The sequence below is a fragment of the Myxocyprinus asiaticus genome, chromosome 35, assembly GCF_019703515.2.
Source record: "Myxocyprinus asiaticus isolate MX2 ecotype Aquarium Trade chromosome 35, UBuf_Myxa_2, whole genome shotgun sequence".
Lineage (NCBI taxonomy): Eukaryota > Metazoa > Chordata > Actinopteri > Cypriniformes > Catostomidae > Myxocyprinus > Myxocyprinus asiaticus.
In genome coordinates this window covers 5,284,583-5,306,613 of record NC_059378.1, presented here as the reverse complement: position 1 = coordinate 5,306,613, position 22,031 = coordinate 5,284,583, and the positions used below count along the sequence as shown (strand labels likewise).

The 22,031-nt window shown below is 40.5% G+C and overlaps 1 protein-coding gene across 2 annotated transcripts in view; it reads right to left on the bottom strand.

Moving 5' to 3' along the window:
• Nucleotides 1-22,031, bottom strand: part of LOC127426206 (immunoglobulin superfamily member 21-like) — a 395,310-nt gene that overhangs the window by 13,347 nt on the left and 359,932 nt on the right. Inside the window, exons 7-9 of one of the 2 annotated variants that reach the window (XM_051672857.1) lie at nucleotides 16,312-16,412; nucleotides 10,003-10,195; nucleotides 3,116-3,154 (exon numbers count right to left, since the gene is read on the bottom strand). In XM_051672857.1, coding sequence (XP_051528817.1) covers nucleotides 3,116-3,154; nucleotides 10,003-10,195; nucleotides 16,312-16,412 — 333 coding nt within the window. The remainder of the gene's footprint in view (nucleotides 1-3,115; nucleotides 3,155-10,002; nucleotides 10,196-16,311; nucleotides 16,413-22,031) is intronic. The other variant, XM_051672858.1, reaches the window with a different exon arrangement.

Sequence of the window (22,031 nt, the reverse complement as noted above, 5' to 3'; positions counted from 1 at the left end):
ACGCACCCCACCGAGAGCGAGAACCCCATTATAGTGACCATGAGGAGGTTAACCCAATGTGACTCTACCCACCCTAGCAACCGGGCCAATTGGTTGCTTAGGAAGCCTGACTGGAGTCACTCAGCACGCCCTGGATTCGAACTTGCGACACCAAGTGTGGTAGTCAGCGTCTTTACTTGCTGAGCTACCCAGGCCCCATCCCTCCTATTCTTAAAAAAACATTTAAAAAAAATGGAGGTTACAGTGAGGCACTTAAAATGGAAGTGAATGGGGCCAATTTTTGAAGGGTTTAAAAGCAGAAATGTGAAGCTTATAATTTTTTGAAGCACTTACATTAATTCTTAAAATGTGTGTAATATTTGAGCTGTAAAGCTGTTTAAATTGTTGTTATAGGGTTGTTACGTCATCATGGCAACATAGTTGTAAAACTGGAAATAACACAGAAAAGGTTGTCCAACTAAAATCATGTAACATGCATATTGTTTCCGTCTTGAGGCTTTACAAATGAAAAAGTGTGTATTTTAACATTTATGGACTGGCCCCATTCGCTTCCATTGTAAGTGCCTCACTGTAACCTAGATTTTTGTTTTTTTAAAAGATAAGGGGGGACAAGTCAAAAATATTTTTTGTGGTAATCAAGATCATACCACAAATGCAGTTGAATGAGCTTAACTTGTACTGAACCCGGAATATTCCTTTAAGTGCATGTAAACTCGAGTCAAAATAATTAGGTTAATAACCGTGACTGATTACATCCGGTTTACACTTGAAATGGAATGTCAAGTGAAACACATTGCGTTGTGATATATAGTATCCCATGCAGTGTGCCTTGTTGTTTACCGGACATTGTTAGCATATTTAGTAGGTCACCTGGGTATTCCATGCATGCAGAAAATTGTATTACTGTGCACAGTGTACATACTGCAAAAATAGCAGGCGTAGTATGGTGGCACAGAAATTTTTTTTTTCTTTTAACTAAGCAGGACACAGAAGTATGATTCCAGACTTCAGGCTATTTGCAGGTCTTTAGGGTGTTATTTTGTGAGGCGAGAGGGTGCTTGAGATTCAGACACGTCAGACATGGTGACCTCGCGAGGCCTTGTTCTACAAGCCGGGGCATTTGAGGCTCGCCTCAAGATCAGCGCTCACATTGACCTGATTCTGTCCTTGCTCTCACACACCTGCCCTGCTGCATTTGCATATTCAAATTTACATCCGTAGATGCGGTGGAGCAGAGGAAGGTGTGGTATGGGTTTAGGGTGAAAAGAAAGAGAGACACAGACAGAAAAGAAAGAAAGAACAGAAAAACATAACAAGAAGTAAAAAAAGAGAAAGGGGCCTCCTTTCGCCCCTCTGTCTGACAGTTCTTCATCTTTAAATATGAGTCTCTAAGAAACTGTAAATGAGCCTGCACTGAATGTATAAAACAACTGTAATCCATCACTGAATTATATTTGCTGTGGACTCGCTGGTGCATTAGTAAGTGATGGCTCACTTCTACAGTATATTCTAAATGATGAAAGCAGCAAGGCTTTGGAAGACACATGGCCTCTTAAGAGGAGCAGGGGACGGCGGGAGGCCAGAGACAGTAACAAACAGAGTGTGTAGCTTTTGAAATGTCTCAGAGAAAGAGAGAGAATCAAGAAGAAACAGCAAAATAAACAAGAGAGGAACACAGTAAAACATTGCTAATTTGACATCAGCTCTCATTTATTAGGGCTGGCCAATTTAATGGGTTAATATCTGTGATTAATTGACTGTTTAACAGTTGTTCTTTTTTTCACTTCCTGAAACTTAACTAATGTTTTCTCCACTTCTTGTGGCTAAAATTGGCATTTATAAATCTCCAAGAGGTATACGCTCGACTCGACTGCACATCTGTGCACAGAAACTGATTGGGTGGAGCAGTGCACGCTTATTCATTATGCTCAACACATGTCCCAGGCATAATAAACATGGGAGCGGATTAACATTAACTGTACACAAAATAGAGACTTCACCTACAAGTGGTGAGCCAGGTGTAGGAGAGATACGGGCAAGCTGCTGTATCTCTTATCATCACCCAAAACGCTCACTCTTTTTCATCTGAACCGAAATCGAAACCATGTGCGCGATTTTAAACTTCATCAAATTAAACTTCAGCATTAAATGGTTTTTATATCTGTATTTATAGTGTCTAAAAATGTATTGCCAATGTACACAAGTTTATTTTGCCAATAAAGCTTGATATGAACTGACTCTGCCCATTTGATCCATTTGCATTTGAATTATAGCATGTCCACTGATTTTATGGCATATATACATATACTTGTATCAAATTTTATACCTGTAAAAATGTGTCTAATTAACTACAAAAAAAAAAAACAAATAATAATAATAAAAAAAACCGGAACATTTTAACATGTACATATTTAAATAATTAAAATAAATGGTGACTAACCAGTTTCTTTATATTCTAAAGATCATGTGCAAACATAAAGCGAGGAACATTGTTTTCCACTTATAGCTACAATCTAATACATTTATTCATATATTAGATATGTAAGAAATCGCAGAAATATAAGTCATATTCGTGTGAATTTGGGAAAATAAATGTTACATATATGGAACTGGAAATATCTGTAGTGTTTTGAAATATATGTTGCATATTTTATGTGCAATTATGTAACATTCTGTTATATCAGTGAAAACCATACATGAACATACATAATATATATGTGTTTCACATGCATTGCCATATATCAGATTTCTGTTTAGGTAAGAACACTTGTATGCAGTTATTAGTGAATGAGAACCATTGCATTTTCCCTGGATAATATCTGAATAACACTGTACTGCAGTTACTTTAATTTATGGAATGGATAAGTTATGGACGCTATCTCTTCTCTCCACAGAATGCATGCCTGTACATGCATTACTTGCTGCATAACTGTAATATCACCTTTTTGAAAACTCTTAGTTTTGCAATATTACAATTATATCATACATAGAAAGCAAACACAGTGGAGCTGCACTCTTGTCATTTTAAATTAATCGAGAAGCTTTCGTAACAAGAGGCAGCAAAGGGCTTTCACACAGCCCAGGAATCTAATTGTTGATACGTTCAAATACTTACTGTTCGGGTTCTGTGTGTTTTTCATCATACTGGGGTTTTCTGTAGAACACAGAAGAAGATAGGGGAGTCGGAGATAAAGAGGTGGAGAGAGAGAGAGAGAGAGAGAGAGAGAGAGAGAGAGAGAAAGAGTGTATTAGTGGATGTAACAAAGATAACATCATGGTTTTGTGGTCTAATGAAGGATGAAGATATAGTAGAAAAAGACTAGAATCCTCTTAAAGTGCAGAATTCACTTCTGTGTAAAACCCACCAATAAACTGATACTTATGAATTTTTTCAAGCACTCCGTGAACACACAGACACGCAAACTCAAACAACCTCCACTGAAATCGTTTCCAAGAATCCTCTTAATTACTATGCTGCCCCTTCAAATTATACTATAGCAGAAAAAAAAAAATGTATGTATTAACAAGACCTGACGCTGCAAGCTTCCTTTCTCCTAAATGCTCATCTTTGTTCTTTAATACAACTGATGGACTTCAATGAATGGCCATTGAAACGGGTCAATAGTAGTCCAGTTCAAAGGCTCTTAATCACCATTCTCCTCTCCTTGCCACCCGTGTACAGACTCAAGCAAATAGCATGTTTTAAAGATGTTTAAAGGGATAGTTCACCCAAAAATAAAAATTTACTCACCTTCATGCCATCCCAGATGTGTATGACTTTCTTTATTATGCAGAACAAAAAACAAAGATTTCTAGTACAATATCTCAGCTCTGTAGGTCCTCACAATGCAAGTGAATGGTGGCCAGAACTTTGAAGTTCCAAAAAACATAGACAAACGTAATAAAAGTAATCCATACGACTCCAGTGGTTAAATTAATGTCTTCTAAAGCGATATGATCGCTGTGAGTGAGAAACAGATCAATATTTAAATCAACCGAGTCCTTTCGTGGACGCGCATCAGAGAGCAACCGGAAATAAACAATTATAGTGAAAAGGACATAAATATTACTCTGTTTCTCACCCAAAGCAATTGTTTCACTTTGGAAAACATTAATTTAACCACTGGAGTCATATGGATTATTTTTACAACGCTTGTCTGTGCTTTATACTTTCATTTTATGGACCTACAAAGCTGAGATATCCTTCTAAAAATCTTTGTTTGTGTTCTGCAGAAGAAAGAAAGTCATACACATCTGGGATGGCATGAGGGTGAGTAAATGATGTGATAATTTTCATTTTTGGGTGAACTATCCCTTTATATATATATATATATATATATTTATATATATATATATTTTTTTTTTTTTTTTTTTTAGAAAGACAAAAATAATCAGCAAGAAAATATTTTTTTGCAGTGTTGTGGCACAGCTTTCTCCTAATGTATTAAGGTGATCTACTGTAAGGTCAAGTTTTGAGCATCAACATGGTGGGTAGATGATAACAGGATTTTCAGTAAGCAAATGATCTGTTGAAGGTGTGACTTGATTGGACTGACCAGTTTCTGTCACAGTGTTTTAGACTAAAGGCGCAGTCACATTTACCTTTGCACAGTGAAATTCCATGGGCGAAGAAGCCATGGGCTGATGTTGAGTGTGAAACCAAAAAAAAAAAAAAAAAAAAAAAAAAAAACCTCTTTTTAATGCTGCATTTTATACTCTGGGAGAGGAGAATTAAACAAAAAAAAAACTTGCGCTAAAATGATATCCTTGTCCATAGAGAACATTTAGTTTATCTGTGTACGAAGTACCGTCCACAAGGGCAATTTCTTCACCACAGGAAGTCCATCGCTAAAATTCATGATCGTACTGATTACCATTGATGATTGTTTTTCGCCCGTTGTATTTCGCCATGTGAAGGTAAATGTGACCGCACCTTAAGGCCAGTTCAAACTAATGACAGCTATAGCACCCCTTGTGGCAGCGTTGAGACTGCAAGGCGCATTTGCGTTATGAATTGCGTTCTGACATGTTTTTGAACGCAACTACGCATGAAATTTTGTTTTTGTAGCTAGAAGAGTCTGCTTCACATATTGCATAGAGTATGTTTCGGCCTCTTTTTTTTTAACCTACGATAATTGTGCAAGTTAATAATTAAATACACCATCTTTTTTTTTTTTTTTTTTAATCCATGATGGGTGCTCATGACACTTAAGTGTGTGTATGATTGTGCATTATTTTCAGAAGAAATAGTTCCCTATCTGTCACTCACTCGACATTTTGTTGATATAGTGACACTAGGGGTCACTCTTGGGAGCCCCAAACACCTCTGCTTTTTTGAAAAAAGGCTAATGGAAATTGCCGAGTGGAATTTTCATGCCACTCCCCCGGACATACGGGTATAAAAGAAGCTGGTATGCAACCACTCAGATTTTCTCTTCGGAGCCAAGCGGTTGTATTCAGTGCACTGAATTCAATTCCCTCCAAAGGCGCACCTCAAAACTGCGGATTTACGGCATATTTCAGCGGCATCTCCCCCTCTGCACCTCGATGAAGGGCGAGAACGCCGCTACCTTGTGTACGGAGATCGCGACCCTTCTGCGCAAGGGCGCGATAGAGCCTGTCCCTCCGGCCGAGATGAAGAAGGGAATCTGCAGCACTTACTTCATCGTTCCGAAGAAAGGCGGTGGGTTGCGACCAATCCTGGACCTGTGAGTACTGAACCGGGCTTTGCACAGACTCCCGTTCAAGATGCTGATGCAAAAACGCATTCTAACGAGTGTCCGGCATCAAGATTTGTTCACAGTGGTAGACCTGAAGGACGTGTACTTCTAAGTCTCGGTCTTACCTCGACACAGACCCCTCCTGCGGTTTGCCTTCGAAGGCCAGGCATATCAGTACAAGGTCCTCCCCTTCGGCCTGTCCTTGTCATCTCGCATCTTCACGAAGGTCGCAAAGGCAGCCCTTGCCCCGCTAAGGGAAGTGGGCATCCGCATCCTCAACTATCTCGATGACTGGCTAATCCTAGCTCACTCTCGAGAGTTGCTGTGCGCACACAGGGACTTCGTGCTCCGGCACCTCAGCCGACTGGGGCTTTGGGTCAACTGGGAAAAGAGCAAGCTCTCCCTGGTTCAGAACGTCTCTTTTCTCGGTTTGGAGTTGGACTCAGTCTCAATGACAGCGCGCCTCATGAGTGAGCGTGCACAGTCGGTGCTGAACTGTCTGAAGGCATTCAGACGGAGGACAGCGGTTCCACTGAAACTTTTTCAGAGTCTCCTGGGCCATATGGCATCCTCAGTGGCGGCCATACTGCTCGGGTTGATGCATATGAGACTGCATCAGCACTGGCTTCAGACTCGAGTCCCGAGATGGGCATGGTGCCACAGGTCACATTGCATGGTCATCATGCCGATCTGTTGCCGCCTCTTCAGCCCTTGGACCGACCTTGCATTTCTACGGGCAGGGGCTCCCCTAGAGCAGGTCTCCACGCATGTCGTTATTACAACAGATGCCTCCAAGACGGGCTGGGGCGGCATATGCAATGAGCACACAGCCGCCGGCTCCTGGACTGGCCTGCGGCTGCGTTGGCACATCAACTTCCTAGAGTTGTTGGCAGTACTGCTCACCCTGCAGAGGTTCCGGCCATAGATCCAGGGTAAGCACGTGTTGGTCCGGACGGACAACACAGCGTCGGTAGCATACATCAACCGTCAAGGCGTTCTACGCTCCTGTTGCATGTCACAACTCGCCCGCCATCTCATCCTCTGGAGTCAGCAGTGCCTCAAGTCGCTGTGAGCTACTCACATCCCGGGTGACCTCAACACCGCGGCGGATGCACTGTCACGACAGGTTATGCTCAGAGGAGAGTGGAGACTCCACCCCCAGGTGGTCCAGCTGATTTGGAGTCGATTTGGTCAAGCACAGGTAGACCTGTTTGCTTCCCGGGAATCCTCCCATTGCCCTCTTTGGTACGCCCTGACCGAGGCACCCCTCGGTATAGATGCGCTGACACACAGCTGGCCCCCTGGACTATGCAAGTATGCGTTTCCCCCAGTGAGCCTACTTGCACAGACCCTGTGCAAGGTCAGGGAGGACGAGGAGCAGGTCGTCCTAGTAGCACCTTACTGGCCCACCCAGACACAGTTCTCGGATCTCACGCTCCTCGCGACAGCCCCCCCCCTCCAGAGAATTCCCCTGAGGAAGGACTTGCGGTGGTAGACACGATCACTCAGGCTAGGGCTCCCTCTACGAGGCGCCTGTATGCCTTGAAGTGGTGTCTGTTCGCAAAGTGGTGTTCTTATCGATGTGAAGACCCCCAGAGATGCACAGTCGGATCAGTGCATTCCTTCCTGCAGGAGAGGCTGGAGGTGTGGATGTCCCCCTCCACCTTGAAAGTGTATGTAGCCGCTATTTCGTCTCATCACAATGCAGTAGATGGTAAGTACTTAGGGAAGCACGACTTGATCATCAGGTTCCTGAGAGGCACTAGGAGGTTGAATCCCTCCAGACCGTGCCTCGTCCCCTCGTGGGACCTCTCTGTAGTCCTTCGGGGTCTACGGAGAGCTCCCTCTGAGCCCTTGGAGTCAACTGAGCTTAAGGCACTCTCTTTGAAGACTACCCTCCTGACTGCACTCACTTCAATTAAGAGGGTAGGGGACCTGCAGCGAATCGTTCTCTGTCAGCGAATCGTGCCTGGAGTTCGGTCCGGGTTACTCTCATGTGATCCTGAGACCCCGACCGGGCTATGTGCCCAAGGTTCCCACGACGCCTTTTAGAGATCAGGTGGTGAACCTGCAAGCACTGCCCCTGGAGGAGCATTGGCTGGGTCCGGTGCGAGCTTTACGCATCTATTTGGATCACACGCAGAGCTTTAGAAGCTCCGAGCAGCTCTTTGTCTGCTTTGGTGGACAGCGGAAAGGATACGCTGTCTCCAAACAGAGGATCGCCCACTGGGTCATTGACGCCATCACGATGGCATATCAGGTTCAGGATGTGCCACCCCCTGCGGGGTTACGAGCCCACTCTACCAGGAATGTGGCGGCCTCCTGGGCCCTGGCCAGTGGTGCCTCTTTGGCAGACATCTGCAGAGCAGCGGGCTGGGCAGCACCCAACACATTTGCGAGGTTCTACAATCTCCGGGTTGAGCCGGTCTCGTCCTGTATATTGGCAGGCACGAGCAGGTAAGTTCCAGGACAGCTGGCCGGGTGTACCACTTGCGCATAGCACCTTTCCCCTCCCTTGAGGTGAAGACGTGCACTCTTGACTCCCAGTCGTGTTCACAGACTGTGATCTCTGGATGAATTTCCTCCTTAGCCCTGTGGCAGTTGAGTTTGCGGAGAAACTCGCTGCCGGCCCAGTACGTGTGCTAATGAGGCCCTGTACTGAGGTAGGTGCTCCACATGTGCTGGTTCCCCGAAGGCGACCCCATGTGATATCTTCCCCAAAATCGTTTCCCTGTTGGTAAACTGCATCTTCCTTCCGTCTTTTTGGGCGGGGTGTGGTCTCCGCTGTGTCTTCCCCTTGGGAGGGACACCCCCCGACGTAAACACTTATGGCTCCCAGTCGGTTAACAAACTCCACTCTTTTTGGGGAGAAAAAAGAGGAAAAGGGGCCTCGGCTGGGCTAGCCTGTCCCTATTGTTGGGCAGTCGACTTGTTCCTGAAGGACCGTTCGACACTCATAAGAGCGTTGTGGGAGGTTACGTGACGTCCTGGTGCACTGGCTATGAGGCACACAGCGGTCTGCCCGTCTCGCACCGCCAGTCCACGTAACACAGTTTGGATAGTTGTGGCGTTTTGAATAGGGACCCCTAGTGTCACTACGTCGACACAACGTTGAGTGTGTGACAGATAGGGAACGTCATGGTTACTTTCATAACCACTGTTTGATGGAGGGAACAAGACGTTGTGTCCCTCTTGCCGCAACGCTGAACTACCCGCTGAAATGGCCGGGACCAGGTCTCGGCTCCTCAGCACAAATCCTGAATGAGTGGTTGCATACCAGCTCCTTTAATATCCGTATGTCCAGGGGAGTGGCATGCAAATTCCACTCGCCAATTCCCATTGGCCTTTTTCAAAAAAAGCAGAGGTGTTTGATGCTCCCAAGAGTGACCCCTAGTGTCACTACATCGACACAACGTCTCGTTCCCTCCATCAGGGAACGGAGGTTACGAAAGTAACCATGACATTTTCATGTGTGGTTGCACCTACAAACAAATTGATTCTATTGATCATGGGTGCGATTTTTTTGTTGTTCACAGCTGTTTGTGAACTGCATTCAGCTTGTTGCTGGTGTCCTCAGTCATGGCTGTCATTTGGATTATCCAGAGGAGCACCGACTGTCCTTCATCTTCCAAAGCACATCTTTGATTAGATCTGCACTCGTACTATAGGCAGATCTCTCATAAACCCTGACAGCCCTGAAAGCTCGGGGGGGAAATTAGCCCAGGGGCGGTAAAACACGCACACAAACGTACACACAATGGTGTCAGCAAGCAATCTCTCTCCAAAATCAATGAAAACAAAGCCAAGACTTAGTGGACAAAGCATCTGTTTCAGCAGTAAAGAATGCCAGGCAAAATCACAGGGGAATAGAACTGTAATAGTCACAGTAAGAATATTAAACTTTCAACATTAGAGGCTATTTTTATATTAACAAGATGCTGATGAGTTACATTAAAAGGATAAAAATGTTGGAGGGGGATTTTAAACTGTCATAACAGGGCCCACACTGCACTTCCCTTCTTTCCAGGTATGAAAAAAAGGCACGCTGGATTAATGAAACAAGACTACATATTTGTTCCAGACATGTGTATTCCACAGAAAACATAACAGCTTACGAATTTAGAATGACATGAGGGTCAGTAAATAATGACAGCATATTCAATTTAAATACTTAATTACTTATCATCCCTCTACAGAATACAATCAGAATACAAGCGCAAACAAGACTTTCATTGAGTGTATTAAGTATGAATGAGTGTGTGGGTGTGTTGAGGACACTCACCAAAAACAATGAGGCGTGTGTGTGTGTCAGTAGAGCCCAGTGGATTCTGAGCCGTGCAGCGGTACATTGAGCCATTAAGTTCTGCCGGCACTCGCTCCAACACAAGCTCCTTCCCGTCTTTCTCGGTACTGCCATCCAGGAGTCTCCCGCCCACCCGCGTCCAGGTGTACAGAGGCTCAGGAAACACCTCATTCTGGAAGTAGTTGTGTGTATGCATTTTGCACGCAAGTAAGGATGAAGAGAAAAAAAGCTTGTTTTAGTCTGAAGCCCAACATTTTGTACAGTGTGGGGGAGAAGCTAACTAATGCAATGCATAAAGAATAAAGCATAAAGCATAAAAAGCATAAAGTTTCATTAATGCAGTCAGATTTTTCTGAAAACAAGACTTAATATCTTATGCCATTTTGCTTGACAAGTAAATGTATGTTGTTTTAAGAATATTTAGATATTTGTACTGGAAAACAAGACAAAATACTAATTAAGAAAATGATTATTTTTTGCAGTGTTCACTTTAAATTTTGAGTAGCTTGTAGCTTGGGAAGCAACAGTTTCAAAGTAGCTTCCCCAACACTGATTTTGTAATTGCAAAAATAAAGTACATGAAATATAAAATGCATTTTAAGAGATTAAGAAACTTCATATATTATAGATAGTATCCATTTTTCAATCCGTTTTCCAATACTGCAGTACTTACTGTTTTAAAGATTAAGATGTAATTCTCTGCTGTAATGGATTAAACTATAATTTATCTGCATGTTTACCATATTCCATCACAGATTTGTACTTATAATGAAAATATCTTGTACCAACTCATCAATTCAACAATTTATGCATTTCTTATGTAAGAGATATCCAGGAAGAGGTATGTAAAAGTTTTGATGGTTGTTAAATGGACAGTTCATCCAAATATTAAAATTATATCATTTATTTACCCTCATGTTGTTTCAAACCCATATGGCTTGGTCTTTGTGGAACACAAAAGGAGACGTTAGACAGAATGTTAGCCTCAGTCACCATTCACTTTCTTTTTGTAAATAAAAAAAAGGATGCATTAAAAGTGAATGGTGACTGAGGCTAACATTCTGCCTAACATCTCTTTTTGTGTTTCATAGAAGAAAGAAAGTCATACTGGTTTGGACCAACCTAAAAGTGAGTAAATGATATCAGAATTTTCATTTTTGGGTGAGCTGTCCCTCTAAGGGGTAATGAAAAAATCACATCAAAGAGGGAGTCTACAAGAGGCAAAAGAATATCAAATATTCTTATATGCTCCGTCACAGAGGTTCATGGTGTAGCATTGTCTGCAACTATGCCTGGAAGCCCACTAACACAATACTAAAGCATGATTTCATGCATTATTTAATGTTTGTGAAAGCTCAGGTAGAAAATCTCAGCTAGTGCTGTCTAAATCTTGAATAAATATATTTCTAGATCTTTTCCCTGCTGGTCAAACCAATCTGCACATGTTCGAGGTGTGATAAGTGATTGGCTAGCACAATCCATCTACTGTAACTTCACAGATTCATGTGGCTTGTCTTGGTGACCTTTGATAATGGCTCAGTGGAAAGTGTGGCCTGGCTGTGTCACTGGACTTCCACATTCACACCATGACAGCAGTGAAATGAGTTTGCACTTGCTGGTGCAATCAGGTCAGATCCAGATATAATGTATAAAAATATCCCCCATGGCACAGTTCAAATCAAGACGTAATGATAAGACCAGCTCTTGTAAAGCATAACTTCTCTTTACTCTAATCATATAAAAATGAGCACATTAAAAAGAAGGAAGAAGACACAAATGTGACTTCATTTCTTAGTGGTTTTGCAAGTGTAAAACTAAACCAAAGAGCAAATTGAGTCTGTATTTGTCACCATTTGAATTGCAGGGGAGATTTTAGTTTTCTGTGTTAACATTGATCTTATCTACTTTACATTTAAAACCGAGGGCCTTGGATCAGCTAAGGATAAGAGAGCCACTTTTTTCTTCAAATAAATAACTCAACTGGCTTGCAAATCCTCTGAAAACCCATGTGCAAACATACAGATCCAAAACAGATTTGTGTCCCAGTCAAGCCTGTTTATGGTGACCATTCTTTCTGTTATTTAAAGTTGAACTTCAAATACATAAATTGTGGGTGAAATAAACACACAGATCTGCCAGACAAACTAACCATGATGGCCTGCACTAAGCAACTTCCACTTGTTGTAGGAACTTCATCTTTGCAGTTATCTCTGTTGAAAAAGCCCCAGCTTAATTTAAAAATGCATAAATTGGGTCTTTAGTGACCCAGGACCTCAATCCACCTCCTTTACCGCATCCTTTTTTTTGTAATTATGCCACCACCTCTTTATTATTATTCCTCAACTTTTCTCTTATAAATAGTAGAACATTGTAAAAATGCCACGATTGCAAAATAAATAAATAAATACAATATATATATATATATATATATATATATATATATATATATATATATATATATATATATATATATATATATTTTTTTTTTTTTTTTAAGTGTAAGTAGGGTTGTTATAGTGACCCCAGATATGTAATAGCAATATATTTGCACTTCCATAAATCATATTTTTATAATTATTTCATATCTATATACAGTAAGTTTACTATCACATGATATCTATTTCCCGATTTATTACAAGACAACTGAGTACTATATTCATACAAATGAATATTATATCTTGTGGATTTTCTATGTGCAACTATGGCAACAAAGCAGTATGCCATATACGTGTACACATAAATACATATTATACATGCTATTTGTTACTCAAGATGGCACTGTTGATTCAGTGGTTTACATTTGACATTGATATTTGATAAAGAAGGAACGTGGAAATAAACTATAGCAAGGGTAACACATGAACAGAATGATATGGCTATTGTCATTTAGGTGTACTACTGAAATTCTGTAAGTTGTAAGACAATTTAGACTCAACCATTCCCTTAGAAAATACATGTGTAGCTTATCTGTTCTGTATAGCTCAATATGTGTTTTACAGCTGGTTGCATCTTATAACATTTCAGTGTGGTAGTTGAATGATGATCTATCATTTGTTGCATAATTTCTTTGATCTATGAGAAATAAAAAATCAAAACATAACAGAAAATATATTTGATTCAATTATTTTCGAATTGTCTTGAAAATGTATTGAAAATTTGCAGATCCATTTGTGATAGATGTATGAGCCATATAATAATGTTTGTTGAAACACCCCTGCATTTAAGGATTAAACCAGCCTAAGCTGGTTTGCTGGTCTCAGTTTCTTCAGCTGGTCTCCCAGGCCAATTTAGCTGACAAGTGCCCAAAACCCCTGTAAAACTGTCAATACAGACCAGCCTAACCAGCTTAGACAGGCTTGAAGACTAGCTAACCACCTTAGTCTGGTTTAAGCCTCTTTTTTCAGCAAGGAATGCATCCAAAATCAAAAAAAGAGAGGGCACAAAACAGAACTACGTCAACAATTCCTGAAATTCATGACACAAAGGATAAAACGGCACAAAGTAGATTCAGTGACGATAGCATATCATGTCTAATGCCGTTGGCTAGACACACCTTTAAGTCAGTTCTGTCTCAAAGATTGGGAGGATCAACACCAAACTGTTCTGTTTTTATCTGCTGGGGGAAGATTTTTTAGCTTTTGGCAGACAACAAGAGCTACACTGAGACAATCTCCTTGCTTGACTAGACCTACAGAGCTGACAGACTACTGAGGCAAGGATAAATTTGGTGCTGTTGACAGTAAACTGCTCCTGGCTAGCTCTGCTCTCGAACCTGTTTTGCTAGCTAAACTGACAGGAGAGAAACGCAAAATGAAAAATCCCTGAAAGCTGTGGTGATATTGATCAAATATCTGATTTGTTTTTTAATGAGATGTTCTTATTATGCCTTCTGGTGAGAATTTGAATCAGAGCCCAAACTCAAGAGGAGTTAGCATTAGCAAAAGGAAGGTAACGCTGAAAGGGCCCTTTTCTTTTCTTTAAAGTATAAGTGTGTAACTTTTTCAGTGTTGAAAGAGCAATATGTAACATTGACATCAAGCGTTTAAAATGGGTACTGCAGTCCAAATTCAAAATATTGGAGAGAGTTGTCTCTCCCGCCCCCTCGGGTTGCCATGTTGAGGACACGCAACAGAAACGAGCAAACTCACAATAGCAAGCGACGAGCCTTACACTGTAAGTTGATCAGCTAATGTATACATTTGCAATGTTTTTATTGTTTACAAATTATAAACCAGCTCATGTGGATTTTTTATATCTCTGTCAATGTTAGCTAGATGTATTGCTGGCTTCCATGGCTGCAGCGTGCTGTGTTTGCCTGTTAACTTGTTTCAGATCTGGCAATCTGGGGTGTTGAAATACTATTGGGAAATGGGCAGTGGGCGGGATCACACAGGCCAAAACACAAACAGAAATTCTGGCCCGGGAACGGACATTTCAAAGTAGAATATACTGGCTGTAGCATTGTTTTCGGAGAAGCCAGTATTTCAACTTAGCATGTTTCCTAAATCTCTGATAACATGTTATGATAATTTTATGCTTTAGTACAGTAAATATATTACATATTGCTCCTTTAAAATACTTTATTGTACCCCAGGTTAATGCAGAGACAACTAAGCCATTCATAGATTGATTTTAACAAAAACTGTGAACACTGTGTCTCTGTGGATGAAGTTACTGTTTACAGCTTTGTGGCAGAGTTTCACTGTTCATTTTAAATTGAGATGAAATGCCCAGTAAGTGCTGTTTGTGGAGTTGAAACAACACATTTTCGACAGATGTCTTTACATTTCCACCAGGATCTTTGGATGAGGACAACCTCGTGATTTCACATAAACAATGATATTTAAAGGATGATCGACATTGTTATCGTGTCTGCTCTATTATGACCCAGTTACCCAGCAGCTGCTGTTAGTAGATTTGAACTTTTCATGGAGCAATCTCACAAACTCTGATCACAAACTTCTGTTTTTAATTCCCAAAATGCAACTGCTGTTACAGATATGAGGCCAATATGATCTAACAATGATCTATATGAACAAAACCTCCATGGAAAATCTAAGGGGATGAACGGGACATCGTCGCCAACACTGCAGCGAATACTGGCTGTTTGTGAAAGTATATGCAAATAAAAATAATGTACTACTGAAACTATCTGCATTTATTTTAAATGCAGTAAATTACTGGTTAATTCTAAATCAGCAATTGTTAAGTGTGAATAGTCTATTGAATACTGTAAGTCAAATATTATTATTTACTGTATGTGGACACAAAAGACCTAGATGGTTGTTCTCAGGCTTTAGAAGTGTGTTAAGCATGTGAGAGTGTGTACTCATCAACCAGTTACATGAACGAATAAACCATACAGGCCTATTTAAACAAGTTAAAACTGTTTTTGTTAATAGTTCAGAAAGAAACAACATATATTTCTTGATGATAAACAATATATATATATATCCCTTTATTATAGCTTTTATTAACATTAACATTATTACATTAAATCATGTTTAAAAGATTATTAAAACTGTGATACTGGCCATTTCGTGGTTGCCTGTGGTGTGACGGCACAGTAATTTAATCTAAAACATTTTTTATCGGTTTGTTTGTGAGGCCTGACACAACAACATTGAATCAACCAATGGTATAAGTTTGTGGGTGGGACAGTCTGTTTGTTTGATCCACGAAAGACAGCGGGAGTGTTTGGGAAAGCTGTTTTAAAACAAAGTACATTTTTGCAATTCCGTTTGGTGGTGCAGAATTCTGCATTAACATCTTGCAGCATAAACATGGCTGGACAAACTTGCCACAAAAAATGGCACAACTGTGACTCATATAATAATTTAGCTGTTGTATGATTTTTTTCTTTCTTTTTTTTTTTTTTTTTTTACATCAAAAGCTTTTTTAAATGCAACACCACATAAGTTGTATTCTCTTTGTTTCCTTAGAAGTCTAGCACTATTTTCTTACTTTTTGTTCTTGTGATCTTTTAAAGACCTTGAAAAACCTCTGTTCTGATTTCATCACTACATGCATGATTGAACGGTTTGATTTTTCTCAGATGCAACAACCCAACCCTCCTCGGAGAGGTTATATCATCTAGATTGATAGGTTGTGAATAGCAACAGCAGGTCAGGAGCTGACAGATATACATGTGTTGTATTGCACTCTCTAACTCTGTAAGAATGGTCACTATATATGTGTTCACTACACAGGCTCAACTGCACATGTGGGACAAGCTCCTCATATCCAAAACTGAACTCTGCCCTGGTTTCGTAACCCCAATGCACTTACCACTGGAGATCCTACCTGGAAACCTTGGACGGTGATGCGAACTGTATCCCCTACCTTTGCCCTGGTAGGGGTTATCACAAGTCTGGGACCTTTCGGTGCCGCTATGGAGGAAAACAAGAGAAAAACCAGTCACATTTTCTGGCATAACATCTGAACGCAAGTATTATCTGAACAAGGTCATAGTGTTTGACTTGGAGGTCATTGGTTCAAGTTCCATGGACTCAATGTTTTCCTAATTGAAATGGCTGAGGAGTATTTATTCCCCAAGAGGGACAAGAAACTAAATTGGGTAGACACTCATTACTGAAAAAGAAACAGAGCGTGTCAGGCAAACGGTGGTGGAAGTAAGATAAGAGACACTTAGAAAACGAATTCCCTTGTCTTGTGAGGACCGAATCTCCCAAATGGATTTAATTTGGTGTCAGAGAATGACTTGGATGTGATGAAGGAAAGGAAGGTTTGAACATCATATTCTGACCTTCTCAGACACTAAGGAGTTTTTTTTTGTGTACTCAGGGGAAAGATAAGAAAGTTATTTTTCTTTTTTTGCATCTGGAAAGTGAGACACTTTAAGTTTCCCAAGCAAAACTTCCTCTATTGGAACTATGAGTGAAGCACATTATAGCAACAGAGTCTGAGTATATTAGAAAGCCTCCAACTGGCCCCGTGTTAAGTGGTTCCGCATCGTTTACTTTGATTACCAGCATCCACTCGGCGTAGCCCCGAGAACCATAAAACAAGTTTTGTGAGCCATATGTTTGTGCTAATACATAATTCCAGCACTCAGCTTGGTAAATGCAGATTGGACTTGAAATTGTTCAAAAATGTATCACTACTGCACCATTTTTTCAACGGCTAATGCTACTCTTTGGCTTCTACTACGCATCCAGGTAATCCAACTACTGATAACTCTCTGAAACAATGGCTAACCATGCTTTTAGCCATCAATCAAGTCACAGACTGTCAGGCAAAAGCTAATGAGGCATCGGGCTAGTCTTAGTCAGTTTAATGATTACCCTCCCCCCGGTGCCGATTAATGGATTATGATTTCCGCTCTCACATTTGTAATGGCTCCTATGAATGTGTATTTCACACATAAATTAAGTTATGTCAGGACACTTCACTAAATACACAGAAATCCTTTCGCCAGCCTTCTTATTATGGAAATGATTTGGGATATTAGCAGCCAGACTCTGTAGAGTGGAGAAAAAGATGTGAAAAATCGCAATACACAAGAGAGATCAAGAGCTAGTCAAGGCATGAATCATGACTCAATGACTTCATCGATTCTCCCTAAGAAAACAGCAGAAAAACAAAAGGAGACCATTGATAGGGCTTGTGTTCTGACAGGGCAATGGCCACTCAAAGGCTGACCTTGCCTATTTGTACCAAGTGGATGAATTAAGGGATCAATACCTTGGATTGCCCAACCTAAGCCTTAACCACATGAGTTGACAAAAAAGTCAGTGAGCTGTGCTGTTTTCCTACTCATAGCACCGGATAACTTTTCCGTGGCCTTTTCTGAGGATTTAAAAAATGGCACCAGTTAAATGGTTTGAATATATTGACATAGAATCCAATCAAAGTACCATTTTAAGCAGAATTAGCCAGAGAAATCCTGCTGTTGAAAAGTAAGGTGATGGGATGCACGGCCAGAGGTCTGGGATTGGCTCCAGGAGAAACTGTTGGATGTCTTTGATTATGAGAGCAAGCATCGCAACTGACAAGCCACAAAGCCACCGGCTGTTTGGAGTGAACTACTAAGTACCAAGGTTAATGTGAGCTTTTGAGTACTGCCATCTCACCTCATCAGCCACTGTGCAGCCATGTAAAGTGGCAAGCCTCTGCTTTTAGGGGTAATAGGGGAGACCGGGGCTAGTACTCCAGTGAATATTTCTCAGAGTACGTTTAGTTTTGAAAGTCAATTTCTGCATTGCCAAATACCTTGAAGTCTTGGCTACAGAAAAGCTATTGAACATTTCCACCATTATTGCTCAGGAAAAAAGATACAGTTCATTCTGTGACAACCTGCCCCAATTGTGGGGCAAGTTGTCACAAAGGCTGGCTGTAATCTTATTGCTTTTTCAGTTAAAAAGTAATGTAATGAATTACATTTTTTAGTTTTGTAATAAGATTACAGTTAGTGATTTACAATTAAGGTAATTACTTTTAAGTTCATTACTTGGGTTACACACATTTCTAAAATAAAATGATATATATATATATATATATATATATATATATATATATATATATATATATATATATATATACTGTATATAACACCTTTAAAATATGAATTCATATGTTCATATACATGTCTGTATGCATTTCTGTGACAGTTCCAGGGTGTGCAACAATGAACAAGAAGGAAATTATTTTGAATTTGTTGAGCAGCAAAAAAAAAAAAAAAAAAATTGGTGAAAAGGCTCAGCTCATGAATATTTAGTGAGTGTAATACAAATTTGAGTCGCTGTCAAGATGTTTCTGTCTCATGTGGAAATATTAAAAAGTAGAAAGATTTATGACTTGGGAAAGCTGCTATGATTTGGGTTTCATTTCCTAACTGAGCACAAGTTAGCGAATCACCTGTATTGGAAATGTCAGTATGGTTAAGATTAGACCACTGAAGCCTGATGAGTCAGTTTCTTTGAATCTACAGGGTGAAACATACAGCACGACCAGTGTAGACCGATTCCCGAAGAAATGATTAGTATGTGCTGGTTCCTTTGAATCTACAGCGTGAAGCATATAGCGTGACCAGTGTAGACCAATTCCAGAACAAATGACTCTTATGATTTGGTGCCTTTGAATCCACAAGGTGAAACATACAGAGCTCGACCAGTGTAGTCCGATTCCCGAACCAATGACTTGTATGATTCGGTTCCTTTGAATCTACAGGGGGAAACATACAGTGCACCCAGTGTAGTTCGATTCACGAACAAATGACTCGTATGAGTCAGTTGCTTTGAATCTACAGGGTAAAACATGAAGCGTGACCGGTGTAGTTCGATTCCTGCACAAATGACTCGTATGAGTCGTTTCCTTTTAATCTACAGTGTGAAACATAAAGCATGACCAGTGTAGTTCGATTCCCACACAAATGACTCATATGAGTCAGTTCCTTTGAATCTACAGGGTAAAACATACAGCGCAACAAGTGTAGTCCGATTCCCAAACAAATTACTCATGTGATTCGGTTCCTTTGAATCTACAGGGTGAAACATAAAGCGTGACCAGTGTAGTCCGATTCCCGAACAAAAGACTAAAATGAGTCAGTTCCTTTGAATCTACAGGATGAAACATACAGTGCAACCAGAGTAGCTCGATTCCAGAATGAAGGACTCTTGTGAGCCGGGTCTTTTTGAATCTACACCGCATAACATACAGCGTGACCAGAGTAGCCCAATTCCTGAACAAACTCTTAAGAGTTCAAATATTATGTATTGAACAAATATTATACTATATCGTAGAACTGTTATATGTATATAGTAGCTTTCATTGACAAAATATTCTGAACTGGCCCAAATACCCAGAAGAATTTTTTCTTCTGGCCCACTTGTTGATGAAGTTGCATAGGCCTGGTTTAGATTAATTAAAAAGCCTTTGCATTAAGTCTCAGTTGTCAGTTTAAAATTAACGCTCTATTAGATGCATTATAACAAACATATTACATAACATTGCCGTCACTGCTGAAAATAAAGAAATAAACAAATAAATAAATAAAACATCATAAACCAGCCTAAACTGGTTTGCTGGTCTTAGCTGGTTTCTCATCCTAGTCAAGCTGGTGCTCAGCTGGTTTAACTGGTCAGACAGCAGGTCTCCAGCTGAAAGGTGGCCAAAATCCATCTAAAACCTGTAAACGGACCAGCAAACATGCTTAGGCCTGTTAAGGCTGTTTTATTCAGGAGGGTTATTTTTAAAAAAAATATTGTTTTGCACATGCAGAGAAAAGAACAAAGGACACAAACACATGCAAACATGCACATACATACAGTACACTTGGGGTTGTGCCAAGCTCAAGCCAGGTTTGTTAAAGCTTTGAATTCATAGAGTGATCCAATTAAAATCAACAAATGCACATTTTCACTTCTGTATTCTCTGAGGGAGAACAATGAAAAGCCAAAACATCTCTCTCTTTATTTTAAAGGCACATAGCTACTATTAAATTTATGCCTTAAATTGTTGCACAGAAAAGACCTTGTCAAAATATGAAAGCCTCTAAAAGTTTGCAAGCCTTTTTTCTGGGCCTGCACTCTAGTGAATTGACTTCTCTCTCTCCTTTAGTACCATGCAGCCCCCTCCCTCCCTTATGCAACTTCAGATGCACACGTTCCTGCTCTCAAGACACTGATCCAAATAAACGTGTTCTCGCTTTGATGCCGACACTGTCACGTGTTAAGTTTTCACTGGAATCTCAGGAAAAGATGCGGATTCATGTTGAAGATAATCGGTGAGGTCAGAGCTGTACGGTTTTGTGAGTGCGTTTAACACAAAGTTACTTATTGAAAAACAATAAGCTGGTTAGCTGGTCTTCCAGCCTGGTCAGTTGGCTGGTTTTGGGCATTTTTTAGTTGACTAAAAAAACCCTACCATCTTAAACCAGCTAAGACCAGCAAACCATCTTAGGCTGGTTTTAGCTGTCTAGTTTGACCCATCACATGTGATTAATTTTATTGAAATATATTTTTCTTTTCTTATTTTTTATATCAGTTATGTACATTGGGGTGTTTTATGTTACATATTATATTGTTTAGTTAGTCACGTGTGTTACCCTGATGGTTTTCTATAGGGATGTCCCGATACCGATACTGGCATCCGAATCTGGTCCGATGTTGCGCTCATGTACTTGTACTCGTGCTTGTAAAATTGCTCCAATGCAAAAAACCGATACAATCTGACCTACGTATATCATTCTACAAACATTCAGCGCACAAACTAAAATCACATTATGTCCTAGTGCGATTATTAAACCGCATAGGCTGTGATTTATTTCGATAAATATATAGTTTGCATGTGCTGCAAGCTTCAAAGTGAATGTGTGGAGCCGGTGTTGTGCCGACGCTGGCTGCTCATACCTTTTAGAGCTCCTTGGATCATACATGGAAAACACCATCATGAGCATTGCACCGTCTGTTTGTAGTTGATGACAGCAAGCAGAGCGCTAATTCACTTTGTAGTGCGAGGCACATACAGACTACATATTTATTTAATTAAATAGCATCTTTTGCGATTTAATAATCACACTGGGTCATGTAGCGACCTACTTTTCCAGAAGTGAGAAGCTACCGTCAAAAACACACGGAAACAGGAAGAACTTCACTCCAAAATTAAAGCTCAATTTACATAGAAAATAAGAACAACAGAAATATATCACTACCAGAGGCACAAAAACCATATATGCAATGTATGCAACGCATAAGGGCACCATGTAAAGGGGGGCGCCAGCGGTCACTAAAGGTGGTGCAATTGACCTCCTTGACCCCTTGAACATCAGAACCACAGAAATATATCACTTTTTGGACCTAGACCCACCCATTTTTGTCATTTAACATAAACCAGTTCCTCTTGTAGGCTGCAGATGCACGCCATGCTTCATTTTGGTATAAATCCTTGAGTATATCATTAAAGTTGATTCTGCTGTCGTTCTTTCCTGCGGCTATAAGTATTTCATAAAACACCAGGAATCTCTATATTTGAGGGAAAAAGCACATCCC